Genomic DNA, 14,958 nt, shown 5'->3' on the forward strand with positions numbered 1-14,958 from the left:
TCTCAAATTTGCATAAAGCCTGTGTTAATTGATCAACTATGCATAATTTGATACATGTGATAAATCTTATGGTGGCCATACTTTTTCCCAAAATGGCTTATCAACTTACCCGTTTAGGGGTGTTTGGTTCATCAAGTTGGAATGAATTGGTATGGAATCTCATAATAGAGGTATGGATTTTAAAATCCCATACTAGGGGTCTGAGCTGAATTGAACTGAAATTAAGTTGAAGTGAACAATCTATAAGTCCAAAGTTATTTGGTTTTATTTTTAGAACGGATTTCATATGGGATTCCATGAGTATAGAGGGAGTTAGAACACCTTATGTATGAGATTCTTTTACTAAAAAAAAAAAAAAAAAAAAAAAAAAAAAAAAAAAAAAAAAAACCTAGATGGAATGGATTCTAACTCCATTTCAACCCATTTTAAATGATGTAACCAAACGCCCTTTAAATAATTAAAGCCGATTACATGTTAAATTGTAACTCAACTTGGTTATTTGACAAAACCTGAGTTAATAACTTTTGATCTTGATTACCTGTATAATTGTTTGACAAAGGTTTGTTCTACGTAAACTATGAAATGGACTGAACGACGTCGTTTCAGTCTTTAATCAACTAATTGAATTACTGATGGTGCTAAACTGCTAGCTGCTACCCAGTAATTACAGTTGAAGTGATAAACTCATAAGCCCTACTCTCCTCTCCTTCCTTTGTTCTCAGAAATGGAGAGAAGTTGCATTTGGATGAGGCGTATTGTTCTGGGTTTTAATCCTCTACCTCTCACTTCTACTTCTCCTTCAATCTCCGCCGTTCAATTTCCATCACCATCATCTCCAATTCTCTTCTCTCTCCTCCCATCCCACCATCGTCGCCGCTCTCTTTCCGCCACCGCTTCTTCTCCTTCCTACCCTCTCCATTCCATCCCAAATAATTCCTTTTTTTCTGGTAATTCATTTTTATTATAATTTTTTCCTTACAAAATTGGAATAAAAATTTGATTTTTTTTTTCTTTTTCTTTTGGTGTAGGAGCTGCTGAGATTAAATCTGATGAAGAGAAACCCAAGACTTTGATCAAGGGAATGAGATATCACGACCTTGAAGTATGTTCATTTATTTTCTTAATTTTAGAAACAAAATGGTTTTTTTTTTTTTTTTTTTAATTTTAATTTGTTATATATTAACTAGAATGACTGCAAGAGTTTTTGGCATAAATGATTCTATTTCTTGGAAAGTTACATTTTTGTACATTGTGTGTATGACATTGGACATTGCAAATTAGGGCCTGTGCTGATTAACTGAGCCGGGCTCGGCTGGCGGGAAATTAGGAACTGAACTGAAGTGAAAATAAGCCAAATAGAACATGCCCTTAGTATGATTATTGATGAGTAGGGGCATAGAAGGCGGTTTAGGAAGTATTTTTTATGGTCAATCTTGAACTTTGAGAGAGGAAATGATAAAAGAATAAATGTTTTGGGTTTGATTGACTTGGATTTAGATGTGGACTTTTGGATAGTAGATTCTAATGTGAGGAATTACAGTCTAATTGAATTGGAATCACTACATCCAAAGAGAGTCAATGGCTAAGTGCTTTTGTGTGAAATATGAATCAACTCTGTACATATTGCCTAAGCTTGAAGGTCCACCATGCTGTGATAAACATTTGTGATCGTACCACTACTTGTTGCCTTTTGGTGGAGTAATCTATTGTTGAATTCTCGTTTGAAATTTGATTTTTGACAGAAATGGGTTCAATCACATGGGTTTAGGCCTGGTCAGGCGCTGATGTTGTGGAAACGTCTCTATGGCGACAACATTTGGGCTCATTCTAGTGATGAATTGGAAGGTAATTGACTTGCACATTGAATATGGTTTTGTTTGTCCCATTATATTCCATTTAATTTTCTCTAGCTACTAAACATTTAGCTCCTCCATCTGTAAAATATTGGCTGTATTCAATATATTGATTTTCATAGTCTCGTTGTAAAGACAGCTAAAAATATTTTGACATACTTTGAAAGGGTCTTTATTTTTAGTAAACATAGCAACAATTTATTTTATTGTACCGAAAGTCAGCAAACTCAAAATTAAATGTGGCTTAATATTTTGAAATGGATGTAGTTAGATTTTGATTCTTTCTGTCAAGCTCTTTGATGATAAAATTTAATTTTTCATCTCATAGGTCTAAACAAAGATTTCAGAAAAATGCTGAGTGCTCATGCAGATTTTAGGGCCTTGTCTCTGAAAGAGGTTCGCTCAGCATCTGATGGAACTAAAAAGGTGAAAAGGAACTTTCTTATTAGTGCGATTGCCACTTTTACCATATATTATTTTTTGTTGAGCGAATAAAATTTATCAGTGTGTTTCCTTCCATTGTTTGTTATTTGTACATAAAAATCTTCTCAATGATCCTGAACTTCACAGGAGCTTGCAGATATTATTCACTTTGGAAGATGGACTGGTAATCGAAACAGTTATTATTCCTTGTGATCGGGGAAGAAATACAGTGTGTGTTTCAAGTCAAGTGGGTTGTGCCATGAATTGTCAGTTTTGCTTCACTGGAAGGCAAGGTTCTATCATAAGTTGATTCTCATGACTTGTTGTCATCTATATTATTTTCAGCAGTCATGAAGAATTTTTTTTTTCAGGATGGGATTAACGAGGCACCTAACTGCTGCTGAGATTGTAGAACAGGCTGTATTTGCTCGACGTTTGTTCACAGAGGAAGTTGGGTCAATTACCAATGTTGTTTTCATGGTAAGTGTTTGATTTTAGATAAATTGCTTGTGGCTTAGAGAATATTCTTTATCCTTTTGCCAAGTATGATACTTTGTTTTGTCAACCACTGCCTGAGAGGATCACGCTGTGCATTTTAAATTTGTGTGTAATATGTTTTTTATCTTTTTAATCACAGGTAAGACTGGTCACTGATTGGTTTTGCTTGATAAACTTACAGTTTATTTTGGCTTGCACAGTAACAACAATAGCCAACAAGATAATATTGCCTTAAAGATGCTACCACCTTAAGCAGGGTGGGAGGGTGGGCTGTCAAATTTCTTGACCACTCCTGCTACTAAATGATTGTTGCAAATACTATGACTAGACTAACAGAGTAGTATATGCAGCATATAAATTGTTTTGTTGCCTGATAATTGGTTGCTGTTTTACTGACTGTCAAAAATGTATTATCTGTAGGGCATGGGAGAACCACTTCAGAATGTTGACAATGTCGTGAAAGCAGCAGATGTAATGGTGGATGACCAAGGACTTCATTTCAGTCCGCGGAAGGTTACAATTTCAACCAGTGGGCTGGTCCCACAATTGAAGCGTTTTCTTCATGAATCCAATTGTGCTCTTGCGGTTAGTTTGAATGCTACTACTGATGAGGTAATATGCTACAGCCCGAGGCGCTTTCCTCTTCGTTTGTAGTTCTTGTAAAGATGGAAGATAGAGCTAACATCCCGAGGGTAAACTTTCAGGTGAGGAACTGGATCATGCCAATAAACCGGAAGTATAACTTGGAACTACTTCTTGGAACACTTAGGGACGAATTGCGACATAGACATAATTACAAAGTTCTCTTTGAATATGTGATGCTTGCTGGAGTCAATGACAGGTTAGTTCCTTTGTGTTGTACAGCCTCTTGCAGTCTTGCTACAGTTAGTATGATGTCAAATAGGTTAGTCCTCTTTAAATGTATTATTAAGTAGTTGCCTGCATATCTTGGAGTGTTTTTAGTGTTCTCTGATCTTTTTTCTTTTTTTTTTTTAAAAAAAAAAACGGTAAGATACAGGGGGTCCTCAACCCTATCACAGGAATTGGGAAGGGGTGTTCTCTGATCAATTGGGGGTCATTTATGTGCGGTTTCTCAAGTTATCCCTAGGCCTAGGCTTTTTGCCGTACACTTGTTTTGCGAGTTACTTCCTGAATTACTTCTTGTTCATGGTTTACAGCATGGAGGATGCGAAGAGGCTTATTAGTCTTGTTCAAGACATACCATGCAAGATCAATCTAATCCAGTTTAATCCTCACAGTGGGTCTCGCTTCAAGCCAACCAAAGAGGACAAGATGATTGAGTTCCGGAATGTTCTGGCAGCTGGTGGTTGCACTGTCTTCTTACGCCTTAGTAGGGGTGATGATCAAATGGCTGCTTGTGGCCAACTCGGAAAACCTGGAGACTTTCAAGCCCCTTTGCTTCGAGTCCCTCCTCAATTTGAGAAAGTATTAAACGCTTGAATCCTGACTTTAGACAGATTTATCTTTAACTAATCTTATGCTATTAGGTCATTTGCTTGTATATTCAACCCTTTAATTGCTATTGTTACTTTTCATCGTGTAGCTATAGCATATAGATATCAAATATTTATTGGATTTGGACGAAAATGTTTTCCTTAGTTAACTCTCCTACACCAAATGAGAAGAACAAACGTGATCGGATTAGAGAGTATAAAACTCTCACTTTGGTCCCTGTTTTATAATTTTCCTATAATTATGTGCAATGATTATTGTTGTGATTAAACAAATACGAAGAGTAGGGGTTGGTTTTTTATTTTTATTTTTTAAAAAGGACAAACATTAAGAGACAAAAGGAGTAACGAGTAGTGTACAAACTCTTAAATAGACCTGGTTCACACTAATTTATTGTGGACCACTTATAATAGAGATACTGTGGTCATTTTATTAATTTTAAAAAAGGTCACTATGTTATAAGAATGGTCATTATGTTAAAATAAAAGTGATTGTTTTTATAAAGGCCATAAGAGATAAAAAAATTTAAATGAAAATTTTAAAATACTAATCAATATGAATAATATAGGTCACTAGGTTAAAATTTGGATCATAACATTATACTTCAGGTTTGCAACAATATTAAAAATCACACACATTTTATTAAAGATTACTATGTTAAAATTAAGGTTACTATATTTAATATTAGGGTCACTATGTTCAATACAAAGCCAGTAACGCACACGTAGAACTTCGGGTCCACAATAATATTATTGTGAACCAGGTTCATACAAGTTTTTCTGCGAATAGTGGACACACATAGCAACATAGCATATTAAGGGTGTGTGTGGAGGGCAACCCCTATTTATCTTAATGATAGATGAATTTTGTTTATTTAATGGCATGTTTGTAATAAGTAATGTTGAAAATCATGTCTTAAGATTAAAATAAGAGTTTCGTTTGTTTTATGGGCTTCACCTATAAAGTTGGTGAATTGCGTCGTTAATTTAAGTGCTAAAACTTTCTTCTTCATCATCCACTTACCATCATTTCGTCTCCATTTTTGTCGAGTTAATTCTATTGAAGGAGCTTGAGCTTCGATCTTCTTCATCCCCTGCCAACCTTCCACCGCACCACCATCTCCATCGATATCACTATTATCGACAGCTTCGCCATCTAATTAAACGAAAAACCCTATGAAAAGGGTGAAATCAAGGACGGGATCAACCACCAAGTCCGCCATTATTGACTACTGTTGAGCTTGATTTCCTCCATTGAAAAGTTTTCTCCATTGTTAGTTCTAAAGTAATACTTCCTCTGTTCTTTTTTACTTGACCTGTTTCTTTTATCACGCCTGCCAATGCAAAACTTTAACGATCAATAACTTAAATTCTCCGTAAGTAAAAATTATAAAAGTTATATATTATGATAATACTTATTGAGACGAATCCAAAAATATCATACATTAATATATTTTTCCTTACATATTATTCACAAAAGACGGTCAAAGGAGGGGTGGTGAATAGTGTAAAAGTCAAAGCGGGTCAAGTAATAAAGAACGGAGGAAGTACTACCTCCGTTTTTTATTAGTTGACACGTTTTGACTTTAGCACTATTCACACACCTCTCTTTGACCATGTTTTGTGATTTATATGTAAGGAAATATATAGTCAATGAGATCTTGTTAGATTCGTCACAATGTACATTTTCATAATATCAACTTTTTATAATTTTTGCTTATTGGTAATTAAAGATATTAATGATTTAATTTGTGCATTGGCAAACGTGACTAAAGAAACATGTCAACTAAAAAGAAACGGAGGAAGTAGATTTTTGGCATTAAAAATATGAACTTGTGAAATGACTTTGCTACCCATACATGTCCAAAGTACTTGACTATTTTAACCCTATATAAACAACTAAAGTTTATCATGAAGATAAACTTGTATTTTTTCGGTGCGTGTGTGTTAACTGTGTTTTGTATATGAACTTATATTGAAGTATTTTAATTGTAAATTAAACCTAAGCACCCCTTATCAGAATTTACTCATCTTAAATTTATCTTTATCTAAACTTATTTTTCTGAAATGAATAAAAATTAAGTTGAATGAATACAACAAACTCTAACCGACACTGGGGAATATTCATTTTGCCTTGTTTTATCTTGTAATTAGATAGCTTCTTATTTTTCTTAAGAACAAGACATAAGTACATAAGAAACTACGGAGTATAAATTAATATTTTGTAAGGTAAAGCTCGGTGCCCATGGAAGATTTAGGTACCGCTAGAAGATGTTAGGGAGCTCCTTCGTCTTTTTCTCTTCCGTCGAATCCAAGCATATCTATAGAGAAGGCAATAGGGCTGCAGATTAAGTTGCTTCTTTAGGGCATTTCATGCATACATAAAGATATTGATCCTTTAGATAATAAATTTTCTTTTTTTTATTACTTCAAATAAGTTGAGTTATATTCTTGAGAGAAAACTAGTCTAACTTCTTGTATATTTCCTTCTTTAAAAAAAGAGTACATAACAGACTTAAGTATATAGAATAGAGAAAGAATAGAGAAAGAGCACTCTGCTGCTATTCTTACTTAGGAAGCAAGAAATATATAGGCAAATATTGGAAAAACAATCATTGACACAGCTAAAAATAAAATTGTTCAACTTGGAACTGGTTGCATACTTGCATGTGATGTGACAACACAATAATGAATATAATACAGTGTCAAACTCAATCATACTTTGTATAGTTCTATACTTCTATTCTGTATTTGCTCGTTTGGCCATAGATTACTCACCACTAAAATTGGACAAAAGATGTAGGGGGTGGTGCCTACAACATTAGTTTATTATGTCAACAAATCAATAAACAAAGAAGTCAATATTTTTTTTTTTTTTTTTTTACAAAGAAGTCAATTAATGTATGCTTATTTTTTTAAAGACTATAGTCTTTGTCACTATTATTTATTTATTTTAATAATATTGTTATTTCCATTTTGGAATACTATACCATACAAGTACAAAGTATTTCATTACTTAATGGTGTATTATTCTACATTAGAAATTTTCCTCAAGAAGAGGACTTCCTAATTTTTTTTCCTTACATTTTAAAAACATGTAATTTGTTTGGAGAAAAACAGATTTGTCATTGAAATAATGAGTAGACAAATGTAAGTGGATCAAATGAGTTTCTCTTCCTTCAGATTAATTTTTACCACATATATTGTTCAATTTATCTCATTTTTAATTATTTCACAAAAAAAATTGTTCAATCAAATTAAATATTAGAGTTAATGATTTCAATATTATAGATTTAGGATAAATATATTCAGATCAATTCGGATAAGAATATATTTAGCCTATATCTATTTAAGTGAATTTGACAAATAAAAAAATCAACTATAAAACACCCTAATTATAAATCTCAACTAGATAACAAATATTGCCTTAAAAAAAATAGTAACATATTAACATATTTTTATATAAGCTAAGGGCATGTTCTCATTGACAGAACTGAGCTGAACTGAACTGAACTGAACTGAACTAAAATGAATATTTTATAAGAGAAGGAAAATAGGAGCTGAGCTGAACTGAACTGAACTGAACTGAATTTCAACGTAAGAGAACAGGCCCTAAGGGTATGTTCTGATTTACTGAATTGAGCTGAACTGAAGTGAACTAAATATTTTATGAGAGAAGGAAATAGAGAACTCAACTGGATTGAACTGAGCTGAATTGAAATAAGGTGAAGGGAACAGCCCTATGGGCCTGTTCATATTTACTGAACTGAGCTGAACTGAACTGATTGGAGCTGAACTGAACTGAACTGATTGGAGCTGAACTGAAAAATTAAAATGCATAAAACTGAACTGAACTGATTGGAGCTCAACTGAACTGAACTGAACTGAAAATAAGTAAATATGAACAAGCCCTAAGTCAGTAGTTATAGGGTAGTTATTGAGATTTATTAAGGAGATAACAAGTAAATTGATATATCAAAACTTATTTATTTATTTATTATACTTGGTGTTAATTGCAAATCTTTAACACATTCCCTAAATTACTACCCTCCTAACCAATTAAACAAAAATGTAACCCCACCTTAATCAAGAAACGACAGTCTTTTCATATCTATCACCCCAACATTAAAAGCAATAAATTAAATTAAATAAAAAATAAATAACCTGTAATAAATAAATAGGCATACGGCATATACCCCTATATATACACATTTCCTCTCAAAATTCTCTCTGTTTGTCACTGAACAAAGAGAAAAGCAGGCTTATTTTGCTGCTCCAGTTTCCTTGCACGCTACTTCTTTCTCTCTCCTCTTTCTCTCTCTACTTTCTCTCTCTTCCTTTCACTTTCACTCTGCAAATTACCTTCTCCTCGGAGAAATATGGGAGAAATCGTCGCTGCCGGAGTTTCCGAACTGCAAAATCTCAGCTCGTCCGATTGTCGCCGGTATTCTAAGCATGTTAAAGATAATGTTCATGGATTCATTCTTCTTGATCCGGTATTTTGTTTTTTTTGATCTTTTCTACTGTTAATTGCTCGTTTTGTTGAAGAATGTTGATGCTCATTTTTCCAGATTTTTCACTTTTTTTTTTTTTTGCTGCTTTTTGAATTAGATGTTTGAATTCGAGTGCTAGTAGTTTACTTCACAGAAATAAGCGTCGAAATTTCGACGAATTGTGGAAATATTTGTATTGTTTTTCTTAATTTTTCTGCGTTTTATATGTTTTTGCGTTCGAATTTCCTGCATTTTCGAGTATTTAGATGTTAATTCTGGTTAATTTTTGCAAATTTAAATGTTAAGTGAAATTAGAGCAGACCTGAAAACAGAGTCGGAAAGTGATTGCAATCTTCTTAAATTTTTAGAGTTGAAATGACGAAATCTTGAATTTGCGAAAATTTTTGTTCTCCTTCGATTTTCTATATTTTCGTCGCATTATTTGAAAATTCGACGAAGTAATTAGACGTTGTTTAGTATTTTAGTGTGTAATCAACTAAATTTTTGTTTATATGGTTGATTATTACTATTATTAGCGAATTTGCCGATAAGACTTTCATCGAACATGTGGTGTTCATTCATTCTTTGATAATGAAATGCTTATGCGAGTTAATTTCTGCAAATTGCAAATTGAATTTGGTTAAAAATCTTATAAAACAGAGTTTTAAGATTAATTTTGGCAAATCGAAATATCAAATTGTCAAATTATTTAATCGCCTTTACTTTTTGCACTTTTTAACGGAAATTGGCGCAGTTTCATTCATAAGTTGACTATCTAAGTCAGAAGTGTAGAGTTTCTTAATTAAAAGTAGCTTTCGGTTGTAATAATGTCAAAATCAAACTAAATATATACGCTGTTTTTTTTTTTTTTTTTTGTTAATGTAGTGTAATTTAAGATATAAGATTTTTATTGTTGTTTTCAGCTTGCACTGAAGTTCATAGACACCGAACAATTCCAGAGGCAAGTGTTACCGTGATCATAATGTTCTTCTCGATTTTTTGGTCTTCTAATTTGGCATTAGACTAATTAGTAATTACTCCCTTAAATCTTTGTTTTTGCAGACTTCGCGATCTTAAGCAGCTTGGTGAGTTTTTAATTCATAGTTTAGTTTTTTTTTCTTCTCTATGTCTTTGCTTTTTTACTTTGTTTGTGAATTTGAATTATATCCTGGTCCATTTATGCTTGATAAATTGTGGAACCTGCTGGCATGTGATTATAAATTTATAATCAACTTATTTCTCCGTAAAGCCAGCAAGTCTTTATGTAATTTTGCCTGTTGGATGTATTTTAGCATATCTGGCATATCGGCATTAATAATGATATAATCATTTGGTTCATTTCCTATCTCCATCAAGAAAGTAGTTATGTCATGCTGATCATTTTTTTAATCTTTATTTTGTCTGTTGATTAGTACTCCGTATCATTCAGTCTTGAAAAACTTAAATTTGGTTCACTTCAAAGGACGAGTTGTTGCCCCAATATAACTACGGCAATAAGAGTGGTCCTATATGTTAATTTTTTGGCTGTCTTTTTCACAACACTGAGACTTGACTGGATTAACAAGAGGGATTGTTTTTATATGTACATTTTCTTTATTCAGTGCCTTAACAAATGCTATATCTAAGTGGAACACTGTTCAAGTCTGATGGCTTGTTCTTTTTTAGGAGTAACAAACCTGGTTTTCCCTGGGGCTGTACACTCTCGGTTTGAGCACTCGCTAGGAGTCTATCATCTTGCTGGTGAAGCCGTTAATGAACTTAAAAGATACCAAGTGAGGCACTTGCTTGAATTTCACATCTTATTGAATCAGGATTATTTATGTAGGCATGTTTTTGTAGGGTTCAGAGCTTGGAATTGAACCTTTTGATGTACAGTCGGTAAAAATTGCTGGTAAATTGATCAACTTTTTCTATATTTTTTACATTATTTTGATTTGAAATCAGTAATTGCTGTAGCTTAAAATGTCTTTTAGGGCTACTGCATGATGTTGGTCACGGTCCATTCAGCCACATGTTTGAAAGTGGGTTTCTTCCCAAGGTTCTTGGTGGTGCTAAATGGTATTCTCTCAACTCTAATTGTGTTCTTAAACTTTCTGAAGTCAGGACATTCCTGTTGCTCTATTTTATAAGTTATTTGTTGATTGACACGTAACTTCTAAAGAAAATGTTTATTGTGTTGAATGATACTGTTGAAGGTCTCACGAGGATATGTCTGACCGCTTGGTTGATTACATAGTTGATGAGCATCACATAGAGATGGAAGATGGCATGTTAAAGAAAGTGAAGGTATCAAAGCACTGTTACTTGCTTGTTCTTCTTGCTGTACAGCCTTTTGATTTCTGGTGTAATGGCAACTTAGTAGTCTTCTATAATGTTGTCAGAGTATAGAAATATTCTGATGACAAAGCCATATGTATAAGGATTTCTTTATTGGAGGGGAACTTGATTTACTGGAGTAATCTTTTGCTGTCATAGTTGTTTTGTTAGAAGAGAGTCCTCTTAACTGTGTCGACCAGTACAAAATTTTATCATCGTGAAGCTTGGAATCATCCTTATATGTTTATTCCAAAGTTCATTTTTATCTGACTGGAATGAATGGTAGAGGCTATTTTAGTTTTCACAGTCTCTATGAATTTTTTACCAAAGCATTTCTCTTTTGATAGGAAATGATAGTTGCCAGTACCGAGCATGGTTCAGCAGAGGTGAGAAATTGAATTATAATAGTTTAGCTTTGATGACTTTCAGTTAGTGCACTAAAAATGTATCATGTATCCTTGAAAAGATATAGTTTCATGTCCTGATCTACTTTATTGCCACAGCGTGTGAAGGAGAAGAGGTTCTTATATGATATTGTTGCAAATGGAAGAAATGGAATCGATGTTGACAAGTAAGCGTGTTCTTTTTATTTTACTTCCACTTTACTTGGTGTAAATGCTGTTTGCTTTCTGGCATTGAACATCCCTTAATGTTGTTCTCAAATCCCACACAGATTTGACTACATAGTTCGTGATTCTCGAGCTTGTGGTCTTGGCTGCAGCTTTCAATTTGAGAGGTATGTATCGTATCACATGCTGTTTCTTCTGCAATGTTATTAGAAATTTGCTGAGCTGCATGTTCAAAACGGAATACTCCTTGCTTCTTACCTCACAATCCAATTGCTCTCTTCTAGAGGTCATTTGACAGCTGATATTCGTGTGCTATATTCATAACTTACATTCAGCAGACTCCTGAGTCATGAGACATACATGTTTACCTCTTGCTTGCAGGTTGCTGCAAACCATGAGAGTGATGGATGATGAGATATGCTACAGAGCCAAGGAATGTCGGTACAAATTACATATGTACCTTCACTGAACTTCCATTGTTATTATGTTCTCATGTTCTTGTTTCACAATTCTCTCAGATCTTACTGTTCACAAGCTGTTCAATACCCGTGCTGATCTGCATCGAACAGTCTATACGCATGCTAAAGTGAAGGTGCTTTGTTTAATCTACTGTGATGTCTAGTCGCACTGGATATAGTTCTAGTAAGATGTTGCTGAGCATAGAATATTGCAGTAGTATTTGACAGAAGATGTGTTTTGCAGGCAGTAGAGCTTATGGTGGTTGATGCACTGCTGAAAGCAAATAATTATCTTCAAATTGCTTCTAAGATTCATGATCCTGCTGAATTTTGGAAGGTAAAATTGTGCTTGCATTATCTATAGTTTTATACCTTAGTTCCTCACATATAACCTGTCTATATCTGCTGTACTAACATTGTATTCTGCTTATGAAAAGTTGGATGACACTATAATAAAAAGAATTGAAACTGATCCTCACCCAGAGTTGAAAGAGTCTAGAGACTTAATTTTGCGGATAAGAAGGAGAGATCTCTATCAGGTTTGTGTTCAGTCTATTATTTTGGTATTGGGTGATATATTACAGTTCGTGGATAATAACCTCCTGCTTCTTGTTTTTTTTGTTTTGTTTCAAATAGTTCTGCAACGAATTCACTGTTCCAAGAGACGGTCTCGAGCACTTCAAGGAAGTTACTGCCAAAGATATTATTTGTTCACAGGTACAAAGACAAAACATTGGCCATGATTATTCATGCTGGTTTTCTTTCTAAATTGTATTTCCTGTAGGTGTCTGGTGGGGTGACCTTACAAGAAGATGATGTTGCTGTGAGCAATATCAAGATTGACCTGACACAAGGCAAAAATAATCCACTTAAAAGGTACATAAGATTGGTCTATAAAAAATAGTTAATACCTTTAATGGTCTTAGTTACACTCTTTATTCACACTAACATTTGTCTTCTGCTTATGTCTCCAGCATCAAATTCTTTCAGGTATGAAAATCAATTTTGTGTCTATCTTGCTTTTATTTCCGTTTTGCTGTGTTAAGTAAGGGAAAAAGTCCATTTCCATGAAAGCTGGTTTTCTATTTTTCTTTGTTTAGTTAGTATAAGAGAGGATATTTTCTTGTATTGAAATTCTCAAAGATAGATTTTATAAAGGACGGAAAAGATTCTCCCTACTGAGTTAGAAATGCCTCATTTTCCACCATATGCCTTTTTTTTCTTCTGTCCTTTCCATTACTTTCTCTCCATCTCCTGTTTCCTTTCCTCAACTTTTTTTTAGTGAAAGTTCTCTGTTAAGCCACCTTTGATTGTTGACGTTATTTCTACGATGCTTCAAATAAACTGGATATAGCTGTTGTGATATGGTGAAGATGCTGAACTAAAGGGAAGTAGTACTCTGTTTTATCGGGCCAACCAGAGCATTTGGGGAACAAAATTCAGTTTATACCTTGCACATTACCTATTCTTAACAGTATGTATTATTTTCTTATTACCAGAATATGCTGTCAAACATTTTTGTGTGATGTATTTCAGGACTATGATGTTGATCGGAACTTCACTATTAGCGATCAAAGCATCAGCCAGCTACTGCCTTCATGCTGTCTAGATAGAATAGTCCGGGTGTACTCTAAGAAGCCTGAACTGGTTAGTAAAAAAATATGAATGTTATACTTGTAATATACCTTACCAGTACTGAATTAAAATAAAAAATTCATGCAGGTTGCAGTGGTTTCTGAAGCATTTGAGAACTTTCAGCAGCAGAAATATGGGAGAAAAACTCAAGTGCATGGAACACCACAGAAGAAGAAGCAGCGAAGACTCTAAAGCTGCCAACTTGTGAAAATTGTCAAGTGTAAATACCTGATGACCAAGGTGTATATCATAGTATATTTTGTAGGTAATATGCAGACTAGTTTAAGCTGAAGGGGTTTTAACACGTGACGTAAGAGTTCGTGGTGTTGTACATCTGTGTACTCTGCACATTGGTGACGCAGCAAAGTTCTAGTCTCATAGCTGAAGTAAGAAAAATAGTAGTAGCAGTAAATGACACTGATTTTTGGGAGCTTAATTTGGTCTTATATTGAAGACCTTCTCACTGAATTTACAAGATGAGATTGAAGAACTGGACATCACATTTTTGGCTTCGTCTGGTGTTGTCCGTCAGTACGATTCTTGCAGCGCTATCACAAGTCTGGAATAGGCAGCACATTCCTCATTATTCTTTTTGTAAGAAGAATTGATGTTTGTACATATCCAAAACTCCAGATGTATACACTACTGTAGCGTATACAAATTTCGAAGTATATTTGTTGGTTTATATGCAGTATAGCAGCCAATTGGTAACAGCCGTAAGGAGTTCTACACTAAATTGTGCAGTAGTGTTGCAAATCATCGAGTTTTATACTGTTTTGAATCACTTCTAATGCTTCTTTGTATTTTAAGGTGAAATATACTCAGATGTCTAAAATTGTAAGGTCTTCTGAGTAAAATATAAATAGAATTTTTTTTTTATCAATTATTTTCTACTACTTTGTAAGTAATTTTTACAATTTAGAAAATTAATCTGGATTATTTTTTCAATGACTTCTAAACTATTTTTTATTTATTTAATTTTTAACAACAATTTGGTTTTTTTTTTAAAGAACAATTTGTCCATTTTTTTATTTTTGGGTACAAAAGAGGGGCAAGCCTCAAAGAGTGAAAATTTTAAAGTTGCTATATTTTAGTTATCGAGTTGACTAGGTATATATTGCTTATCAATTATTAACTATAACAAATCTATCTTTTGATAGATTTGAATTAAAAACAAATCTATCTTTTCAAAAATAAATATCAACCAAAAACTTGGAAAAATCCAATTCGTTAATTATTTC

At 33.6% G+C, this 14,958-nt stretch overlaps 1 protein-coding gene across 1 annotated transcript; it reads left to right on the plus strand.

Moving 5' to 3' along the window:
• The first annotated feature begins 654 nt into the window (after positions 1 to 654).
• On the plus strand, positions 655 to 14,453 carry LOC145641655 (uncharacterized). Its single transcript, XM_081692541.1, has 27 exons — positions 655 to 947; positions 1,029 to 1,102; positions 1,743 to 1,845; positions 2,182 to 2,279; positions 2,434 to 2,564; positions 2,648 to 2,756; positions 3,195 to 3,386; positions 3,479 to 3,615; positions 3,953 to 4,184; positions 9,663 to 9,700; positions 9,802 to 9,824; positions 10,405 to 10,511; positions 10,579 to 10,630; positions 10,713 to 10,797; positions 10,935 to 11,025; positions 11,403 to 11,441; positions 11,559 to 11,626; positions 11,729 to 11,791; positions 12,006 to 12,061; positions 12,143 to 12,216; positions 12,327 to 12,419; positions 12,520 to 12,621; positions 12,719 to 12,799; positions 12,867 to 12,958; positions 13,057 to 13,072; positions 13,619 to 13,729; positions 13,805 to 14,453. The coding sequence occupies exons 1-27, from the start codon at positions 725 to 727 to the stop codon at positions 13,907 to 13,909; spliced, it is 2,595 nt and encodes an 864-aa protein (XP_081548667.1). The 5' UTR covers positions 655 to 724; the 3' UTR covers positions 13,910 to 14,453.
• The last annotated feature ends 505 nt before the right edge of the window (positions 14,454 to 14,958 follow it).

The sequence above is a fragment of the Chenopodium album genome, chromosome 1, assembly GCF_948465745.1.
Source record: "Chenopodium album chromosome 1, dcCheAlbu1.1, whole genome shotgun sequence".
In the NCBI taxonomy this organism is placed as follows: Eukaryota; Viridiplantae; Streptophyta; class Magnoliopsida; order Caryophyllales; family Amaranthaceae; genus Chenopodium; species Chenopodium album.